Consider the following 23,276-nt stretch of genomic DNA (forward strand, 5'->3'; position numbering starts at 1 on the left):
TACACTTGAAATTTATATAATATGATAAACCAATGTCATCTCAATTAAAAAAAGGAATAAACAAGGTAAAGAACATAATTTTGAAAGGATAGTCAAAGAATACATCTGTGAGAAGGTGGCATTTAAGCCAAAATAAAAGATGTTTACCTGAGTAATAAATAAATAAATAATACTGCCAAGGAGAAATGTTAGATTCTGGATGTATTCTGAAGTTAAAGGTAACCAGTTCTGCAGGCAACATGGGTATGGAGTGATAACTCCAATGTTTTTAGTCTCAGGAACAGGAAGAATGGGCTTTTCATTTACTGGGATGGGAAATACCATGTAGGAGCAGGGTTGGTGGTGTGTGGGAGATCAGGAATCCAATTTGGGACATGTTACATACACTATGTCTATGACAGATCTCAGCAGAAGGGTCAAAGGAGAGGTGGACTGTGATTCTGGAGTTCAGAGAAGACTACAGGCTGGAGATACAGATTGGGGAATTGCATATATAAAGATGCATGACTAGATGAGGTCCCCGAGGAAGTGGGAATAAACAGCAGAGGGAAGTTTTCAGCTTCAAGCCTTGGAGCCCTCTGAACTACAGAGGTTAGGGAAACGAGAAGAAATAAGCTAAGGACAGCGTGAAGGAACGATCAGTGAGGTAGGAGGAAAGCATGAGGAGTGTGCTATCCTGGAAGGGAAGATAATCATGTAATAAAAGTGTTGAGTGACATGCTTGGGCATAAAATTTATTCCTTATTTAGGATTATTTTCTTAAGCCATATTCTCAGATGCAGAATTACCAGGCCCAATTGACAAAAGTGTTGGAAAGATCAGTACTAGGCAACAAAGCTGTGGGACGCCACTGGAGATGCTACTTAACATTCAGGCTAATTAATCAATTCTTTCTGAATTCAGTTTTTCCATTGTTTATGATTCACCTAACTATAATCAAAGGGCTCACAATAATTTTCAACAAAAGCATGACCAAAACCGTATCGTGACTTTGGCAACTGACTTTATAAAAGAGATAACTATGTCTATAATACTCATCTGATTTACATAAATTCACTCCCATTATTCTCACTCATCCACTTCTTGTTTCCATCATTGCATTTCTTACAATCTCATTGTTTCATCGGATTATTTGCTTGTTTACTTGTTTATTACCTACATCCTCTAGTAGAGAATAAGCATGAAAGACAGGGATTATTTCTGTCTTTTCATCTTTTTATCCCCAGCACCAAACACAGTGCCTGGCTTTCACTTAATGAATGAACAAATCAAAAGAATGAGAAAGAAAAAAAGATAGCTTGAAACAACATTTTTAATGGAGAAATCTAGCCTCTGAAGGGCATAGGTAGCCTAGGGCAACTCAATGGTTTGTGCCAATGGCCCTTTTTCCAAACCAAAAATATTACGGAGAGGCAAGTATTTGTCTGTTATGTAAGCTTAACAATAGAATATCAAAAATAGAATCCATCCTTCAGATTCCAGAACATGCCTTAATTACAAAACTTGAAACTTTTTTTTCTGCTCAATCTTTATTTATATCTAAATGTCACTGTGCTGAATACTGTGATCTGGCACTTGGATCCCCAGTGCTGTCTGTCCCAGGGATTGCCTCAGCTGCAGAGAGCACTACACCACAGGCCACGCTTTCTCAGGGTGACCCATACCCAAGGACTAATTGATGCAGGAACACAAAGGCTGGGCCATCTCAGCCCAAGTTGGGACAACTCTGAAAGTTGCTGTAGTTCCAGAGTTCCTCATGTGGTCAGTGGAAGGCGGGGTCATTGTACCTACACTGAAGCTCAGTTTCTCCTTCTGCCCATTTCTGTTTGCTCTGTACCCCCTCCATAGGGATTGATCTCTAGGGTAATTCTTGTAAACCTCTTGAACACAAAAGTTCATTTCAGAATCTGCTTCCCAGGTAACCTAATCTGTGACAGTCGGTACCAGGAGTCGTCCAAGAAAGCAGGTGATAAGATGGGGCTTGGAGCTGGATCACTTGCTGTTCGGCTGGCAATAAGGACCCCATCACTGGTGGGAGATGGAACATATGAATCTCTGGAACAAGGTGGCAGTCCAACTGTCAAAACTCACCAGAGGTAGATTGGGATGGTGTATCACTTTAGCTGTAATGATGTATCAGATGGCTGAGAAATACGGGAGAAATACTAACTGTAAGGACAATGCGAAAAGAATACGAACAGCTGAGGGCAAGTAATCACCAATGTAAAAGCCAGAGAACCTCCCTGGTAGAGACAAAAACGCTCTCAGATCCTGTAGCTCCTGGGCAGAGAAAGCTGACGACCAGGAACAGGGATTAATCATCAGAGTAGTCAAAAACTCCAAAACTGAAGCAAGGCAGATGTGCTAAATCAGGATCCTGGCTGGAAAAGAACAGAATCCTGCCATGTAGAATGAGATGTCTGGTTTCATGCCTCCAAAAATCTTGAATTCCCATATTCCCCAGAACTTTCTGAACCCACAAAAGTGGCCTGCCCCTTCTTTCTTGGAGATGATGCAGATAGACGCTTCTTCCTCATAAGACAATATGAGCCTCCCTAACCCCGATCTGTCCACCCTTACCTCCTCTCCAGACACTTAGGCCTATATAACTAGGGTCACGTCACAACATAACCCATCTGGGACATACTAGCCCTGATAAAGAAAGAAAGGGGCTATTCCACAAAGGAAATGCGAGATCTAGCTAGTTTACATTAGCCAGGAGAGTACATGTGAGATTAAATTCTGAGAGCGTTTGATCAAAGAGGTCAGAAATTAGGATAAGATAAGGGAGATTTTATGGATTTGAAAGCACTCTCCTGAGATGCAGGGTTTACAACCAGAAAGACTGACGGTATAAACTGGCTATTAGGATGGTTTCTAGAAACATGGACAAAGTAATGGCTCATATTAAATATGGTTGAAATGCCAGAAATGCTGTGGCAGATGACAGAAGAGGGGATTACAAGGCTCAGAGTGCATTCTGGAGTATACATGCCACATTAGGCCCAAAAGCCCATCCGACGATCGTGTCCCACAGGAAGGCCCAGAAAACACGCCATTTACAAAGCCGCAAGGAATGTGCTAGTGAGAAGACATCTACATTACTAAGGACTTTGGGGCGGCTCTCTTCTGAAGGCCAGAACTGACAGAAGGAAAGGCTGTTATAGAACTAGGCTGATTAATAGCAACGGGGACAATAGAATCAAGTAAGGATCAGAAGCCAACTGGGCACAATTATCATAAGAGTGGTAAGGTTGGCGTGTGGGGGGGGGGCTGACCCACAGAGAGTTATTGAGATAATTAATAGAATAGGCATCTCTAGAGGCAAAATAGATAGCTAACAAGGCTATTACTTTTGAATATATACTCTTTTGAATATGCACATTCAAAAGAAATCAAAGATGGATGACCACAAAGCTGAGTAGTTGCCCCAGTGAAATCACAATCTCTTGCTCAGTTTCCAAACTTGAGCTAACTTTTGGACCCGGGAACCCCCTAACTGAAGAAGAGGCCCCGTCTCCAGAGGGAAGGACCCTGCAACACCATGGCAAGAATACAAGGTAATAATTCCCCCAATCCTTCTCCAAATGGACGTATGGCCCCTTATTCAGGTGACTGTGCCCCAGGGACAGGGAATACACAAACATTTGGAGAGTGCAGAGTTGACAATGATACCAGGAGACCTGAAGAATCAATATGCTGTCCCTCCTCATTAGCAGCATATGGAGCCAGTAATAAGTGGAGCCCTGGCCAAGGTCTAGCTTATAATGGGTCCACTGGGACCACAGACCCACCTGGTGATGATTTCCTCTGTCCTCAAATATATAGTCAGCATAGACATATTTGGTAAGTGCCACAACACCCATATCAAGTCTTTGGCCTATCAGGTAAGATCTCTAAATGTGGAAAAAGCCAAGAGGAAGAATTTGAAACTGCCCTACCACAACCCCAACAAGACAGTAAATAAAAACAACATAGTACTGATGGGGGTGTGGGGGAACTGGCAGAAATTAGTGTTCTCTTAGGATCTAAAGAGCATGCAAAGGTGGTCCCAGTGTAAGTTATCCAAGGCTATGGTGGGTCCACATTGCAGCTCCACTTCTCCCTTCATCCACCCCTTTTTCTGTCCCCTCCCTTCCAAACGAGTTGATTCCGTGCACACTTCTTAATAACTCCACCTCAGAATCTGATTCCTGGGAAACCCAGTCATTTTCTTCCTTGAATTTAACTCACATTTCCTTCTTAAATAATCTTGGACTTATCTTCAGGACTACTTCCCAATTTAATTGAGCAGTGCTAGGTTCCACTTCTAGAAAACTTTCCCAATGCAGTGTCATGCTAGGAAGTATTTGTGAAAAGTCTTTAGGATTTTTCTCTGGGAAGAGCCGAGAAATAAAACTCCTGATTTATAGGTGCCCCTGCATTTAAAATTATTGTTGACTCTTGTCAATCCTCATTTCCTTACTGAAGATCTTAGATAACCCCTCAATTCAACATTTAAAAAAAAAAGTTGTCCTGATTCTAGATTGATACAGTACATTCAAAATTAGCTCATATCTCATTTTCTCCAGAAAGCATTTCATTGATACCAAATACAATTATTTAAGTATACAGACCACACATGCTAAGTTCATAATTTGTTTAACGGCTTCTTTGGAAACATATTGAAATTGTCTATATAAAGAGAGACTTCATTTAAACAAATAGACAATAAAAATAAATATGTTTAGAATTATATTTTCCTTTTCTTCTACATAGCCTTAGAGTATTCTCTACATAATCTCTTGATTAACATTGCTACCTAGAAAGTTACAGATAATTTCAAAACCTTACATAAAATTTAGAGGATACGGAAATCAAAATTAAATATGAAAAACTGCTAGCAATTAGGTGTACTAAGTAATTTTGAGCTTGAATTGTAAAGCTTCTTAACTATTTCTATGAATAAGTATAGTTTAATTAAATAAGTTAATAAGTAATAACAGTAAATAAAACAGGCATGAGCTTTTAAAAAGTAGTCCTCAACTACTCAGCCATAGAAATGATGAAATCTGGCCATTTGTGACAACATGGATGGAACTTGAGGGTATTTTGCTGAGTGAAATAAGTCAGAGGGAGAAAGTCAAATACCATATGATCTCACTCATAAGTAGAAGATAAAAACAACGACCAACACATAGCAGTGGAGATTGGATTGGTGGTTACCATAGCGGAAGGCGGGAGGGGGGAGGGCAAAAGGGGTGATTAGGCACATGTGAGGGGTAGACTATAATTAGTTTTCGGGTGATGAACATGATGTAATCTACACAGAATTCGAAACATATTGTGATGTACATCTGAAAATAAATAAATAAATTAAAATAAATAAATAAATAAATAAATAAAAAGTAGTCCACACTAATTGGCAAATATACTCCACACTAAAACCTTGGCTAATGGGAGATGCTAAATATTGTGCAAGCTGATGACAGCACTTTCTGCTGTTGGATACAACTTCTTAAAATTAAACCTTCTAAGAAAAAGAAACCAGCAGCACATCTCTAGTTACAGCTGATTCTAGTGATGAGTTTAGTTCTATGAAAAACCAAGGAAATATATATGTTTTTAAATAGTACATGGTTTCTGTGGCTATACAGTAACCAATGGGATGACTGTTAGTGTGACAAAATTCTCTCAGAATATATTACTAAATTACTGTAGAAGTCTCTGCTTTGAAGGGAAAAACTGGAAAATTTTACAGTGGCACTTGACCCACGATTAAGTGCTATCTAGATTAGGTGAACTACAGTACTGTATTTTATCAAATACCGTAGATTCAATCAGAGATTCGTAGATTGTGAAGGGATGTCCTTGTTCTTCCTCTATGCTGACCCCTGTGGACTGTACTAATTCATGCTCACTTCTTCCTCTGCTTTTCCTACCACAAAGAGGTCAGATATACCCACAAAGATGATCAAAGATCAGATTTTATCAGCAGCCAGAAACCAAGCACAGACTTCAAATAATCATAAAAAAGCTAGCTCAGGTAATTTAGTCACTGGCCATTGCCTCATTCACCATAATCATCATTCATAATCATTCATCATAACCATATTCCAATAACCACAGGATCTAAAGATTCTTATAATGGAAAAGTATCTACAGGTATAGCAACAGAGACAACCTTTTCTGTGATAGACACACGATGTTATCATTTGGCCACTAATAGTTATCAGGATGTATGTGTGTGTGTGTGTGTGTATTTCACTCAAATCATTTCTAAATATTAAACATACTGCACCAAACTTTAACATTTTTATAGGTCATTATGTTGGGTTGTCTTTAAATTTTTGAATATAGGTAACTCAAATATAGATAAAATAAAGATTACACGTACTTGGAAGAAACGGCCTCCATGAATTCATCCAAAAACCCATCATATTCAGCACCTCTCACTCTTCTCTGCCGTAGTCCAATGTACAATGGATCTTTAAGTAACTCCTATTAAAAAAAAAGTTACCATAGATATAGAAATAACTAAAGGTAAGTCATTTACTCCTTCTGAGCTTCAGTTTCCTCATCTGTATATAAGGATAGAAATGGAAACAAAATCTTGCCATACTGATTTAGAATTAACCTGCATAGTTATTATTTAGTATTATACAGAATACACCTAAGTATTTATACACCAAATAAGAAAATAATTTCTAAACATTAGAAGTATTCTGCCTCATTCTGGGGAAAAGAAAAGGAATTAAAATATCTCAGTAGTGCTAATTAGAAAAGCTCAATTCAAATTTTACAGCAAAGTTTATCACACAGAAAAATAATATTGAGTTTTGAGGTATTATATTAGCTTAGGAAATGGGAAGATAGCAATTCCTTTCTTAGATTTATTTTCTGTTTCTAAAAGGAAAATCCTCAAGCAATATTTTGAATATACCTTTAATATGATAGTTGAGTGACAAAAATAAAATTTTTAGCCTTGACTAAAGCTTTTCTTAATCTTTTTAAACTTTACCCAGTTTGAGTTTTTTCTAAAACTGATATATAAGAGACAACATTGCTCTGTTCACATTTTAGTATATGTAATATTACTGTTTTTTATTAAACCAGTTTTTTAATTGAGGTATAATTTATACACAGCAAAATGCACCCACATATAACAAAAGCTCCCAGTAAACTAGGAATAGAAAGGAACTTCTTCAACTAAATAAAGAGCTGTGAAAAACCCACAGCTAACAACATATTTAATAGTGAAAGACTGAATGATATTCCCCTAAAATTGGAAATAAGACAAAGATATCTATTCTCACCTCTTCTGTTCAGCACTACACTGGAGACCTTAGCCATTACAATAAGGCAAGAAAAAGAAAAAAAAGGAATACTGATTAAAGAAGAAGAAGTAAACTATTTTTATTTCTACACACATGATCACATACATGGAAAACACTCTGAGAGTGACATGAGCATCATGGTGGAGTGAGAGGTTCCCTTTCTCTCTTCCCTCTAAATTATAACCAGACAGACATCCATTGACCAACAGAGGATTCCCTACACAGCACAACAGGATGTCTAAGAGATCCAGGCAGGTATACAGCTGAAGGTGGGTGGACTGGACCCCTGGGACGCAGTAGAACTAGGGGAGAACCCCCTTCCTCACCCCCAGTGACAGCAATCCAGGACATGGATGCTCACACAGCAGCTCATGGGACTGTGAGTGGAGGCCAGGGCAGCTCAGCCCTATGCACCTGAACACTGCTGGGGCAGCAGCAGCCTTGCATGTGCATGAACACCCCTGGGACAGCAGTGGTGGTGGGAGCAACTAGCAGCCGCCCCACACACATGCAAAAGCCCAAGGGGCAGAAGTCCTGCATGTGCACAAACACCTCCAGAATGGCAGCAGTGGCCACGCATGCATGCACAAATGCCCAAGAAGTGGTGGCAGCAGAGCATCAGTGGCCCTGCCCCATGACAGTCAGTGGAGCAGCAGCAGAGGCAGCAACCTGACCCACACAACTGTGAGCAGACAGGGCAGAAGTATACAGCCCCCAGTGGCAGCACTTCCAACACCAACTCCACTACATGGGGGCTACGTACAAGTCCCTGGGCCCCTGGGCCCCCACCAGCAACAGCAACACCTGTGAACCCAGCACCTCTGGGAGTGGTGCAACCAGCACCCCCAGGCAATTGGGGAACAGTGACATAGGTGATGCATGGGACAACAGCATGCAAGTCTGAGAAGAGCCATGGGAGGACCACAAGACCCAGACAACCAGAACCAAAGCAACCAAAGCCATACTCAAATAAGAGAAGGTGATTATAACCACAAATGCGCCAGCAGATGATCAGTTCATCAAACACCATGAAGAGCTACAGTAACATGGAGAACAGAAGGAAAATGACAACTCCCCAGAAACCAAACCTGAAGGTTACAATCTAACCGACAGAGAATTCAAATAGCAGTCCTAAAGAAGCTCAGTGAGTTACAAGAAAACTCAGAAAGACAGTTCAATGAGCTCAGGAGTAAAATTAATGAACAGAAGGAATACTTCACCAAAGAGACTGAAGCTGTAAAAAGAAAAAAAGAAGAAACAGAAATTCTGTAAATGAAGAATATAATTAATGAGACAAAAAATAATATAGAAAACATAAAAAATAGAGCAGACCTTATGGAAGAGAGAATTAGTGAACTCAATGATAGAAACATAGAAATGATTCAGGTGGAGGAGGAGAGAGAACTAAGATTTTTAAAAGAAATGAAGGAGGGGCCGACATGGTGGCATACTGGTTAAGTTTGCATGCCCCACTTCAGCAGCCCGGGGTTCACAGGTTCGGATCCCAGGCATGGACCTATACACCACTCATCAAGCCATGCTGCGGCAGCATACCACATACAAAATAGAAGAGGTCTGGCACAGATGTTACCTCAGTGACAATCTTCCTCAAGCAAAAAGAAGATTGGCAACAGATGTTAGCTCAGGGCCAATCTTGCTCACCAAAAAAAAAGAAGAAGAAGAAGAAGAAGAAGAAATTCTTTGAGAAATATCCAACTCTACTAGGAAAAGTAACATAAGGATTATAGGTATCCCAGAGGGAGAAGATGGGGAGAAAGAAGCAAAGAACTTATTCAAAGAAATAATAGCTAAGAACTTCCCAAACCTGGGGAAAGGACTGGACATGCAAGTACATGAAGCTAATAGAACTCATAACTACAACACTGCAAAGAAGACCTTATCCAAGGCTTATAATACTAAAAGTGTCCAAAGTAAATGACAAAGAAAAAACATGAAGGGCAGCATGATAGAAGACAATAACCTACAACCAAACTCCCCATCAGGCTTTCAGCAGATTTCTCAGCAGAAACTTTACAGGCTAGGAGAGAGTGGAATGATATATTCAAAATACTGAAAGACAAAGACTAGCAGCCAAGAATACTCCAGCCAGCAAAATCATCCTTCAGATATGATGGAGAAATAAAAGGTTTCCCAGACAAACAAAAGCTGAGGGAGTTCATTGCCACTATACCTCCCTTACAAGAAATGATGAAGGAAGCCCTCCTAGCTGTAACAAAAAGGCAAAGGTTTACAACACTTTGAGCAAGGAGATAAACAGATAGACAAAATCAGAAAATTGCAGCTTTATATCAGAATAGGTTAGCAAACACTTAATTATAACAGAAAGGATAAAGGGAAAGAAAGCATCAAAAATAAATATAAACTTCAATTTGGTCACAAACTCACAACACAAATAAGGAATAATTTGTGACAAAAAAGAACATAGAAGGGGAAGAGGACAGGGGGAACCTACAGAGGCTAATTGAGATAAGAGGCTATCAGAGAAAGGAATATCTCATCTACTAGATCTTTTACACAAGTCTCATGGTAACCACAAAACAAAAAATTCAGAGTGGGGTCACAAATCATAAATAAAAAGAAAACAGAAAACCATCACAGAAAACTACCAAACGAAAAGGGCAGACAGAAATACAAGGAAAAAGAAACAATGGAAATCTAGAACAACCAGAAAACAAGAAATAAAACAGCAGTACTAAGCCCTCACATATCAATAATCAAGCAAAAGAAAGTGGTATAGCCATACTTATATAAGACAAAACAGACTTCAAGATAAAAAAGATAATGAGAAACAAACATGGGCATTATATAACGATAAAAGGGACATTCCACTGAGAAGACATAACACTTATTAATATATATGCACCTAATACAGGAGCACCAAAGTACATAAAGCAACTGTTAACAGAATTAAAGGGGGAAACTGACACCAACACAATAATAGTAGGGAACCTTAACACCCCACTTATGTCAATGGATAGATCATCCAGACAGAAAGTCAACAAGGAAATAGTGAACTGAAATGAAACACAAGACTAGATGGGCTTAATTGATGTATATGGAACATTCCATCCCAAAACAGCAGAATATACATTCTTCTCAAGTACATATGGAACATTAAAGATAGACCAGCTGTTTGGAAACAAGGCAAGCCTCAATAAATTTAAGAAGACTGAAATCATATCAAGCAGCTTTTCTGATCACGATGCTATGAAACTGGAAATCACCTATAAGAAAAAAGCTAAGAAAGTCACAAATACGTGGAGACTAAACAGCATGCTACTGAACAACCACTGGATCAATGAAGAAATCAAAAAATATCTGGAGACAAATGAAAATGAAAACACAACAAACCAACTCTTATGGGACACAGCAAAAGTGGTATAAGAGGGAAATTTATAGCAATACAGGCCTACCTCAACAAACAAGAAAAATCTCAAGTAAGTAATCTTAAACTATATCTAAAAGAACTAAAAAAAGAAGAAGAAAGCCCAAAGTCAGTAGAAGGAGGGAAATAGTAAAGATCAGAGCAGAAATAAATGAAATAGAGAGTAAAAAAAACAAGAGAAGGAATCAATGAAATTAAGAGCTGGCTCTTTGAGAAGATAAACAAAACTGACAAACCCTTAGGTCGACTCACTCAGTAAAAAAGAGAGAAGGCTCAGATAAATAAAATCAGAAAGAAAAGAGGAGAAATTACAATGGATACCATAGAAATACAAAGGATTATAAGAGAATACTATCATAAGGGACATGCCAACAGATTGGATAATGCAGAAGAACTGGATAAGTTCTCAGGAACATACAGCTCCCAAAACTGAATCAAGAGGAAATAGAGAATCTTAATAGACCAATCACAAGTAAAGAGATTGAAACAGTAATCAAAAACTTCCCAAAAAACCAAAGTCCAGTCTGCTCTGGAGAATTCTACCAAACATTCAAAGAAGATTTAATACCTATCTTTCTCTAACTATTCAAAAATATTGAAGAAGACATGCTGCTTCCTAACTCATTTTACAAGGCCAACATTACCCTGATACCAAAACCAGACAAAGATAACACATAAAAGGAAAATTACAGGCCAATATCACTGATGAACATAGACGCAAAAATCCTCAACAAAATATTAGGAAATCAAATATAAACATACATTAAAAGGATCATACACGATGATCAAGTGGGATTTATTCCAGGGATGCAGGGTTGGTTCAACATCCGCAAATCAATCAATGTGATATACCACATTAACAAAATGAAGAATAAAAATGACATGATCATCTCAATAGATGCAGAGAAAGCATTTAACAAGATCCAATATCCAATTATGATAAAATCTCAATAAAACGGGTATAGAGGGGAAGTTCCTCAACATAATAAAAGCCATATATTACAAACCCACAGCCAACATCATTCTTAATGGTCAAAAACTGAAAGCCATTCCTCCGAGAACAGGAACAAGACAAAGGTGTCCACTCTCGCCACTCCTATTCAACATGGTACTGGAGGTTTTAGCCAGAGCAATTAGGAAAGAAAAAGAAATACAAAGTATCCAAATTGGAAAGGAAGAATTAAAACTATTACTGTTTTGTGGATGCCATGATTCTATATATAGAAAACCTTAAAGAATGGACCAGAAATCTATTAGAAATAACCAACAACTACAGCAAAGTTGCAGGGCACAAAATCAACATACAAAAATCAATTGCATTTCCAGACACTAATACTGAACTAGCAGAAATAGAAATTAAGAATACATCCCCATTTACAATCACAACAAAAAGAATAAATTATCTAGGAATAAATTTAACCAAGGAGGTAAAAGACCTATGCACTGAATACTATAAGACATTACTGAAAGAAACCAAAGAGGACATAAAGAAATGAAAAGATATTCCATGCTCATGGATTGGAAGAATAAACATAGCTAAAATGTCCATACTACCTAAAGCAATCTACAGATTCAATGCAATTCCAATCAGAATCCCAATGACACTTCATGCAGATAGAAAGAAGAATCCTAAAATTTATATGGAATGACAAAAGACCCAAAATAGCCAAAGGAATCCTGAGAAAAAACAACAAAGCTGGAAGCATCACAATCTCTGACTTCAAAATATTCTACAAAGCTATAGTAATCAAAACAGCATGACACAGGCACAAAGACAAACAGATGGATCAATGGAACCGAATTGAAAGCCCAGAAATAAAATCACACATCTATGGACAGCTAATCTTTCCCAAAGGAGCCAAGAACATACAATAGAGAAAGGAAAGTCTCTTCAATAAATGGTGTTGGGAAAACTGAACAGCCACATGCAAAAGAATGAAAGTAGACCATTATCTTACACCATACACAAAAATTAACTCAAAATGGATTAAAGACTTGAAGGTAAGACCTGAAACCATAAAACTTCTAGGAGAAAATATAGACAGTACACTCTTTGACATCAGTCTTAGCAGTATCTTTTCAAATACCACGTCCACTGAGGCAAGGGAAACAAAAGAAAGAATAAGCAAATGAGACTACATCAGACTAAAAACCTTCTGCAAAGTAAAGGAAACCATGAACAAAACAAAAAGCCAACCCAGCAACTGGGAGAAAATATTTTCAAATCATATATCCAACAAGAGGTTAATTTCCAAAATATGTAAAGAGGTCATACAACTCAACAACAAAAAACAACCCAATCAAAAAATGGGAAAAATTTCCAGGCAGAATGCTGAATGTGTAAATTGGCTTCTCATTGCTACATGATTAGGTTAAAACAGATGAGCTAAAGAAGGAAAGGTTCAGCTTGTGAGAAAAATTTTTTAAATTTTAATTAAAAAATATAGAGGACACAAGTCTTGCTGGTAAAAGATTTCCAAAGCAAAATAACGCCCTCAGTCAAAGATCAAATTAATGCGTGGTTGTAACTTTTGTGAAAACTTCTAAACGATTTAAAGCAGAGCCTAACAGACCATCTAGACTAGACAAAAGGAACTGGTCCCACAGCCCTCTGATAGGACAACCGACGTAGGGAGAAGGTCTATTTTGAAAAGAATTGTGAGCAGGGCCTTTAACTAATAAAATAGACTCTAATCTGAAACATAGAAAACCTAAAAAAACTTTTAAGGGTGCTCTGCTACTACTTGGATTAATTAGGACAGAGACACTTCCAAATGCACACACTTCTCTGGGTCCCCAACTTTCCACAGCCAGGAAGGCTGAGAAAGCTATTCAGCTGCAACATGGCCATTTCTTATAGAAAAAGAGGGATATCTCAGAGGATGGAGCCAGAGCCAGAGAGCACAGCCAAAAGCCTAAGAGAGCAATCAACTACAGAACCGCCGAGGAAGGAGAGTTGGGCTATTCAAGGAATATTCCCTGCCCCTAAGCAGGTGGCCTGGCAACATGTGTCCAGTGGGAAATTTAGCATTGCTGTGAACCACTTAGAGCCATGTGATTCCTAGTCCTCCCATTTTGAATGGAAGTGCTGATGGTAGTTATTTTGCCTTTGCCTCCCCATTTGTATATTTGGTATGTGGGATCGGATAAGACGAGTCACAGCAAACAGCAAAACACAAGAAGCTTCACCTACATTTAGACCTGCTTTAAACGACAAGATCCTCAACTTTGGGCCTGCTGTTGTTAGTGGAATGAAGCTTTTGGGAACCCAGGATGGAGATGAGCATATTTTACATATGGAATGGGAACAATCTGTGAATGGTGAGAACGGATATGGAGAAGGCCAAGCTGTCCCAAGCATCCAATCTTCCTAGCAAATCACAAACGTTAATAAAATAGTAATTGTTTTAAGTTGCTAAGTTTGGAGGTGATTTGTTATAGATAAATGATGGTTTTGCAGGTGTGGGGATGTTGTTAACAAGATTAAACCATTTGAATCATCTGAGTTGGGATTTGCTTAAAGCCAACAGAAATTATAGCCCACTTCACACCTGTTGTCCTGGTGTAGTTATTAATAGCATCTTTCACTGTGAAAGTGTCTTGGGTTGGCCAACACATTATGGAGTCATCCTACTTATAATTTACTGCACAACAATGAGTTAAGGCTTTCCGGCTAGCTGGAAGTTAACATATTTAATCATATATATGTATTTCAGATGAAATGTAAAATCTAAAATTGAGTGCTGTTGTAAAGCCCAGGTGTTCCTTAAGGCCTAAAAACTTTAAAGAATCTACTGGCAGGCTTCTGAACAGCTGAGGGTGAAGTGCCAATGAGCTACTAATGGCTAAATACTTTCTCCATGTCTGGAATATATGTGGACTTCTAAACTGTGAATTAGGAAAAGAACACAATCAAGAAAAGATGTTACGTTTCCCCTTCTCCTTTCTGTCACTCTGTCCCTTGCTGATAAAGTATAAATCGTAAAGAAGTCTGACCACAATGAAGAGTCAGTTATGAAGACTTATGAACAAGATAAAGCTTTTGAATTAAATCAAGAGGTTATAGATTCTTCTAATCATAAAGTCCCTATCAAAAATTACTGTTTTTAAAATTTCATGATAATTAAGGCATCCTTAGCGATCTGGCTGACAAAAACAAATTAATACCTACAAAAAAACAACTCAGGGCCTGCCCAGTAGTGCAGCGGTTAAGTTCACACATTCCACTTCGGCAGCCCATGGTTCACCAGTTTGGATCCCAAGTGTGAACCTACACACTGCTTGTCAAGCCATGCTGTGGCAGGTGTCACACATACAAAGTAGAGGAAGATGGGCAGGGATGTTAGCTCAGGGCCAGTCTTCCTCAGCAAAAAAGAGGAGGATTGGCAGCAGATGTTAGTTCAGGGCTAATCTTCCTCAAAAAAAAAGCAATTTAACAAGATTACCCAGTTTTGATAACGGCTCCATAGACCAAGTAGCCTGGCACAGAAGTGACATTAATTCATTGGATTACAAACTTCTTGTGGCCAAGAGTAAACACTTAATAGATCTTTGTTAAAGAATAAATGAAACACTTGGTATTAAGCAAGCACTTAAAAGAGGTTAGACCTTCTTTAGCAAGAGGTGTCACATGTGATGCATATGGCGTCACCGAAGCCTTACGAAGAGTTACAAGCAGGAGAGAAGGAAAAAGATTGAGGACAGAGTAGAGGACAAAGCATACAGAAATATAAGAGAGTTCCAAAAAGGAGATAAGGAGAGTATATATTGTTAAAGTTAATAACTTTACTTGTTTTTACTTGTATAATTACTTGTTAGCACTATCCCAATTCGGGACCCTTGGGAATTTTTATTTGAAGCATTCATTTATTTGAAGCTAACAGTAATCATTACCAACTCTCACCTTGGTCTTGTCTCACATTTCTACCTTCCCAATCTGAAGTTTCTGAGAGTTAAAAAACATTTTCTTAATACTTCGTTTTTTATCACTGAAAAAGCAATATTTGCCTATCAGAAAATTTGAGGGCACTGAAAAGTAAAATTAAAAACAAAGAATACCAATAATCTCAACACACTCGGAATTACTCACCACTAGCACCGTGATGCATATTCTTCCAGGTGCTTTTCTTTATGTCTATGTATGTATAATATTAGCTGTCCAAATCTGGAACAATATCATGGACTGTTTTATAACCCCTTCTCACATAATACACTGTGAAAAGTTCCCATGTTACTAGCTGAACATTTTTAAAATTTGTGATCTCTATTGGAACTCTGCCTTCCTAGAGAGCATGAACAAATTAACATTTCCCCCAGTGACATACAGTGTGTGTATTTTGCTGCAGCCTCAAATATATATGAGTGTGTATATATATATATGAACATACATATAAATATATATGAATATAATATATAATAAAATAATACATATAAATATATTTACATATATAATGTTATCAAGTAGCACCCATTTGTATTCTTCTAATATTATTAAACGTTTTTTCATAAGTTTATTGACCATGTTTATTTCTTCATGTGTAACTTCTCTGTGTCCATATGTCCTCAGGTAATTTGCATATTTCACATTTGACATTTTCGTATTGACCTGAAAGCATTCTCTGAATATTAAGAACATTATAAACCATAATCTGCCATAATGTTACAAATATTCTCCATTTTAGCATTTATGTTTAAATTTTACTTACAATATACAGATAATCATTTTCTTTTTTGCTATTTACTCATTATTTTCAAATAAAAAAACAGTTTCTATAAAGAAATAATCTATAATTTTTGCTGTTTTGCTGGCTCATGTCATCAATAAGATTTAGTAAACTAGGTGCCAACCTTCAGTCAAGAGTCGAAAGCAATACTTAAAATATCAGTATGCACATGAGCTGGCATGAATGTTTTAAAATGGTAGAAATAAAAATGATTAAAATTTGACTGAGATTCAGTAAGTCTGGAGTGCATCCTAGGATTTCGCATTCTTAACACACGCCCCTGGTAATTCTGAATTTGTCCGTAGAACATATACTGAGAACCACTAATTTCAAACTTCTATTGTTAAGTTAAAATGAAATTATTCTATTTCCCAGAAGGCTGCTCTCATGTAAACGTGTTTTCTATTTTATTTAGATAATGGGTATTTCTACAATGTATCACGACCTTCAAGGAGTTCCTGGAGGTTACAGTGCATATAAAACCAAACTGAAGAAAGACCCCACTCTCATTCCCAAGGCACTGGTGCAGTGTCTCAGAAAACAGATACAGAAATTCTTGATACAGTCCATTCTCATCTTCTAATTTAGAGAGGATGAGGTAAAATGAGACTCCCAAAAAGTAAGTACACGACGCTACAAACTGAAAGCCTGGCTGCTGACGGATTATGCTCTCTCCGCTGGCTTTATCATAATGATTAGCATTCACTCCAATGTGGGATGACTTGCCTCAAGTGGCAAGTAACCCCCATAAAATGAAAGGAAAAAGGCCAGAAGTGAAGGAGGATTGAGGGAGAAATGATGACATTCTAGCTCGGACCAGGTGGTAGGCAGAATAATAACAGCCCCTCCCCTAGAGCCTGTAAATACATTACCTTATGTGGCAAAAGAGACTTTGCCAATGTGATTAAGGGTGAGTCTTTAAAAATGAAAAACCTTGGGCCAGCCCAGTGGCACAGTGGATAAGTTCACACGTTCTGCTTAGGCGGCACAGGGTGTGCTGGTTCGGATCCCAGGTGGAGACCTATGCACCGCTTGTCAGGCCATGCTGTGGCAGGCATCCCACATATAAAGTAGAGGAAGATGGACATGGATGTTAGCTCAGGGCCAGTCTTCCTCAGCAAAAAAGAGAGGAGGTTTGGTGGTAGATCTTAGCTCAGGGCTAATCTTCCTCAAAACAAGAGAAGAAAGAAAAAGAAAAACCTTTCCTGGCTGTAGTTAGAGAAAGAGATGAGATGACAGAAGCAGGTCAGGTCAGGGAGACACTACATTGCTGGCTTTGAAAATGGATAAAGAGGACCATGAACCAAGGAATGGAAGCAGTCTCTAGAAGCTGGAAAAGACAAGGATATGGCCCTGCTGACATATTTTATGATTGTAGTCTTTTGAGACTTGTGTCAGACTTGTGACCTATAGAACTATAAGGTGATATATTTGTGTTTCTTTAAGCCACGAAGTTTGTAACAATTTATGGTAGCAACAGAAAACTAATACAAGCCTCATTCTAGTGCCAACACTAGCTTCTATACAAAGGCTGAAAGATAAATGGCAGGTACATATGATAGAAAACCTACAAGGTTTTTCTTTCGTTCAGTTTCTCTCCAACATGGCTGGTTCATGCCAACGATGAAGAGCGCTTCCTGAAACACAAGGGGGAATTTTCTAAATGGAAAGAGGCTTCAACTTTGTGAGCTCAAGTTCCAGTAACAATTCTAGATCTAGATACACTGTACACACGAACTGAAGACCAGAGTAGACACAACATCAGAATCACAAAAGCTGAGACACGGAGCAATGCCTTAATAACAAAGACTAATGATGCAGAGACAATATTCTCCTGCTCACACTGCCCACGTCCTCTTGGAGACTGACCATGCGTGATGGGCTGAATTGTGTCCCCCTCGACTCCTACGCTGAAGTCCTAATCCCAGTACCTCAGAATATGACTGTATTTGGAGACAGGGTCCTTAAAAATGCAATTAAGTTAAATGAGGTCATTAGGGTGGGACCTAATCTAATACAACTAGTGTTCTTATAAGAAAAAATTAGGACACAGATGCACACAGAGGAAAGACCACGTAAAGACACCAGAGGAAGACAATCCAAGGAGAGAGACCTTAGAAGAAAGTAACCTGGTTGACACCTTGATCTTGGACCTGCAGCCTTCAGAACTGTGAGAAAATCAACTTCTATTGGTTCAGCCACTCAGTGTGTGGTACTGTCATGGCAGCTCTAGCAGACGAATACACCATGTAACAGATGAAGCAGCCTCTAAACTCAATAATACCCAGACAAGCAAGGAGGGGACACAAAGAACATCCACTCCCATTTTTAGTCAAACAGCAAGCTTTGATATTGGGTCACTTATTTAACAAAAATAGGCAAATAATAAATGTAACTTCTATGAAAAGATTTTGCAACAACAGAAAAAAAGAAGAAGTTAAATATAGTATGCTCTTAAGAAACAATTTTAGAAAATTTACCTCAGGTACAGAAATAAATTCTATACAGCAACTGCTTCACAAGTACATTAAAGAAAATGTGGACTGTGAAATAATAGATAAAAGGTAAGATGAAACACAAACATTCCACCTAAATTAACGCTTTGCATTATTAACTTAAAGAATAAGAGTATTTTTTAGCCGAGCACTTCTGTGGCTCAGTTTCAGTGCCTTTGTTCTTTAAACTTCTTTAGTTGAAAGCTACAGAGATGTAGAAGTCAGAAAGTGTGACTTTACAGCAAGTGAAGATTGTCTTGTTAATCAGCTGCTAATTCCACCTCTATTTCCATTACCACTCAATATAGCTATTTATGATAAAAAAAGGGAACATTTGTAAATTGTAAAAAAGAGGACAACTTTTCATTAAACTTTGCTAGGTTATTCTGGATAAGAAACTAAGCGTTAGTATCAATTCATTTTTATTTTTATTATGAAGTGTAAAACTGGACAGAGAGTCACAAAAGTGATGAGATTAAAAATTATCACTACAGGACAGTTTTGACCAATAGCAGTTTTCCACATGTGAAAGTAGAAATATAAAGTGGCAACACAAATACTCCATTACATTTTACACAAACCAACTGAGTCACTAACATTCTACTCTACTGCAATAAGTTTCCTTTCTTGTCTTCTCAGTAAAGCAGCAGTGTAAGAACAAATTAAAAAGTAAAATGTCAGAATAAACAAAATAAGAACATTAAGAGTTGCCAACTTAATGTTTGTCTAACTCAATTAAAGCTACCTAATGGGAATTAGAGTTTCAGAAAGGCTCTCTCAAGCTAAAAAGATATTCTCCACTGACCTGTCAAAATTCCACGAGTCACTTAATTTTTTTCCTAATATTTCCAAAAGTCCATTGGCGGTAAGCAAAAATCTTTAGAAATAACACATAGCATTTTAACAACAGATTCATTTTCTAATTTAGCAGCTCGAAAAACTTGGAAGTGTACTGAGTACCAGGCACGCTTAATGGGAAAAGAACAAACAAAGCTAGATCTACAGCAGGGCAAAGCAAGAAATTTGATGAAAGACAGGCAGATGTGGGTTCTGCAGGCTGAGGGACAGAAATGGAATATCATAAAAGCAGTGAATACCAAAAGACAAAGGAATACTCAATGGAGATAATGTGAGAAAATTCAAGGCCAATTTGACAATTTTGAGATCCACCCTCACGGAATCAAGAATTTCACGTAACTAACACAATCTATCAGCGCAGAAGTCCCAGTGTTATCGTTTCACTACTGCACAACCTTCTCTAGGTCCACGTTATACTGACAATCTCAATAAAAGGCCCAAGTTTAAAACTCAATTCTTCAGTTTCTGCAGGCCTGTTTCATCACTCTTTACTCTTCTTCCTCTCTTCCTAGAATTTGTAAGATGTTATACAGATTTCATGATTTTTAAACTTTAATTTCAATGCAATTTACCACAGAAGAATGTTTTAAAATATATGAAAAAATAAAGAGGAAATCTTAATGTCCAATGTATATACCCAATTTGGGGATATTTGTTTTAAGAGGTCAGCTTTGATCATTTCTAGGTCATTTCTATTGTTATTAGGAAAAAAAGCCAGATAAGCAATGTATTTTTATTAAAACATATCCTTTATAAAAGTTAAATGCACATTCATGTATATAGGAAGTTAAATATTATAACTTTTTACAAGTTAAAGAATATAAAAACTGTTCAAGTTACTATTATAACGTATTATTAGCAGGTCAAAAGTTATGTCTTAAATTGCTTTAGAAGGGAACAAAGAAAATAACTATAAAAAGTGTACACACTTGTTTAAATTATCAAGGTCTTTTTTGATGATGAATCTATTCTGAGCCTAAGTCTGAAATTTGTATGTAACTTTTAAAAAGTCTATCCTTAACTGATCATTATCTTTCCTCTCTATTTCAGAAAATTCAGCCTTTAATTTCTAGTACCTATCACCCAAAACTAATCCTAAACATTACTAATAAAGGATGAGCAAAAAATTTTCTACTTGATATACGACTTTGAGATTCTAAAATTTAGATGCAGGAATGAGAAATGCTAAACTCCAAATCATCTACCTCAGGTTCAAGACAGATTTTTAGAACAAGAAGATTTCAGGCTGATTAAACTTAAGTCCTTTGGGATTAGCTCCTATGTAGTATGAAAAAAATAATTAAAAAAAAGAAACCATAATATCCTAAAGTAAAACATATAGTCTATTGAATAATGGTATAAACACGCATGAAAGGATAATAGAATCCTAAACAAGCTGGTAAAAGATTAATCATATTATAGAGAAGGGAAAAGGGACAGAGAAAATAGTTTTCTTACAAGAATTGGAGGACAGGTTTGAGGAGGGAGGGAGAATCAGACAGAAAAGTATGAATTTCATAAAGTTCTGGAATAAGCTCAAAATGCGAGAATTGGTTCTACTCTTTAAGGTAAATAGCTGTCGCATAGACTTGAATTGTTTACCTCATTTTCCGTTCCCACATCCAGAATGATAGGCAGACATTCTTGAGGATTCATCCCGCCACAAGCTGTGTACAGAGCCAGTTTACCCACAGGGATGCCCATTCCATTACAGCCAAGGTCCCCCAAGCCAAGAATGCGCTCTCCATCCGTCACCACAATAGCCTGGAAGAAACAGAAAAGACATCTATTAATAGATGCTCACAAATCCTAGGGCACAGTTCCTGGTCTTTATTCCTGCAGATAATACTTACGATAATGAAATATTAAGCTGTCAAAAAACATAATTGAATATACATGAAAAAGATTTTACGTGATTTTAAGTGTCTAAGAGTAGGGAGAATAAATACATTTGAAATATATTTTTTATATTTTGTTAAAAATACATATATATGATTAATTTGGTTGTTGAAAAAAGAAGAGAGGGGAGCCAGCCCGGTGGTGTGGTGGTGAAGTTCTCACGCTTCACTTCGGCAGCCCAGGGTTCACAGGTTCAGATCCCCCGTGTGGACCTACACGCTGCTCATCAAGCTATGCTGTGGTTGGGTCCCATGCACAAGATAAAGGAAGACTGACACAGATGCTAGACCTGGGACAATCTTCCTCAACAAAAAAAGAAAAAAGAGAGATTATTCACATAAAGATTCAAACAACCCAAATAACTCCGTCTTCAATCAAGAGGAGCAGTGGGAAGAGTACAGAGAAATAAGAGCTCAAACTGGGAACTAAAGTGAAACAGGGCAGCATGAAAACTAGTCACATCCACTTTGAGGACAATTACAGGAGTGTCCATAGTTAAGTAACGTGAAGCACAATTTATTAGATTTTCTACCAACTACTACACCAGTTATATCCATGCAGCCTTGGAAAAACGTTAGGTATTCGACCTTGGATAAACTGATGAATTAAAGCTTCTGTTTCTTCTTTGTAAAATGGGAATAATAAGTGCACTTTTGAGAGCAGCTACATAAATTAGGAACCGACTGTTTTGCTCTTTACTGTACACCAGCACACAGCACAGCACATAGTAAACAATCAATAAACATTAGTTAATTGAATAAATCTATGATTCAATAAAATGAGATCACAACATACAAAGAACTTACCACAGTACCTGGTACATTACAAATTCTCAAAAAAATGTAGCTATTAATGCTATTACTATCACCAGGACAAACGTACAGAGGCATAACATTTTAGAAGTAAAGGGGAATTTAGAGCACACTCAGTTCATCCCTCTTATTCTAGATTAGGAAACTAAAGGTCAGAGAACTGAAATAATTTGCCCAAGGTGGGTTATCCGGTTAATACCAAAGAACAAGAACTCGGGTGTGTTAACTCCCAGGACAGTGTTTTTCCAGCATGCTACACTGTGGCACATATTTAAAAATACACTTTGAGTCTTTTCATTTAATTTTCTGTTCACCTATATTATGCAGCTCTCAAAGAACTGCCTTAAAAGTAAACACATTTGAGAGGTGGGTGAAAATTATCTTTGCATATTCCAGAGAGCTGATAAATTTTCCATGTCCAATTGCAAAGGGTCAATATGTTATGCTGTCTCAGAGGAGGCAACTTGATACCATTGGGTTAGTTAGCTCTGATTTAACCTAAGAAAGACAACCAAATACTGCAGAAAACTGCAACTTTAGTTTTTAAATTAAATTAAAGCCAAATTTTCAAAGTCAAAATACTTCAAACTTATATTTAATAGATATTTTTTTATTTATAATAATAAATAAATAAATAAATAATAATACTGCAATAGAGGAACTTGTATATACATCACTGATCATATACACTTTTGTGAATGTGTTTCTTGAAGAAGTAAAGTCCAATTGGCCTGCATACACTTTTAAATACGTTTATGAGCTATTTT

The 23,276-nt window shown here is 37.4% G+C and overlaps 1 protein-coding gene across 3 annotated transcripts in view; it reads right to left on the minus strand.

Moving 5' to 3' along the window:
• The window catches only part of ME1 (malic enzyme 1), a 252,153-nt gene that overhangs the window by 83,887 nt on the left and 144,990 nt on the right, over positions 1-23,276 (minus strand). For all 3 annotated transcript variants that reach the window (XM_070559076.1, XM_070559077.1, XM_070559074.1), the window contains 2 exons: positions 21,401-21,562; positions 6,377-6,480 (listed from right to left, as the gene is read on the minus strand). In XM_070559076.1, coding sequence (XP_070415177.1) covers positions 6,377-6,480; positions 21,401-21,562 — 266 coding nt within the window. The remainder of the gene's footprint in view (positions 1-6,376; positions 6,481-21,400; positions 21,563-23,276) is intronic.

The sequence above is a fragment of the Equus przewalskii genome, chromosome 9, assembly GCF_037783145.1.
Source record: "Equus przewalskii isolate Varuska chromosome 9, EquPr2, whole genome shotgun sequence".
Classification (NCBI taxonomy): domain Eukaryota; kingdom Metazoa; phylum Chordata; class Mammalia; order Perissodactyla; family Equidae; genus Equus; species Equus przewalskii.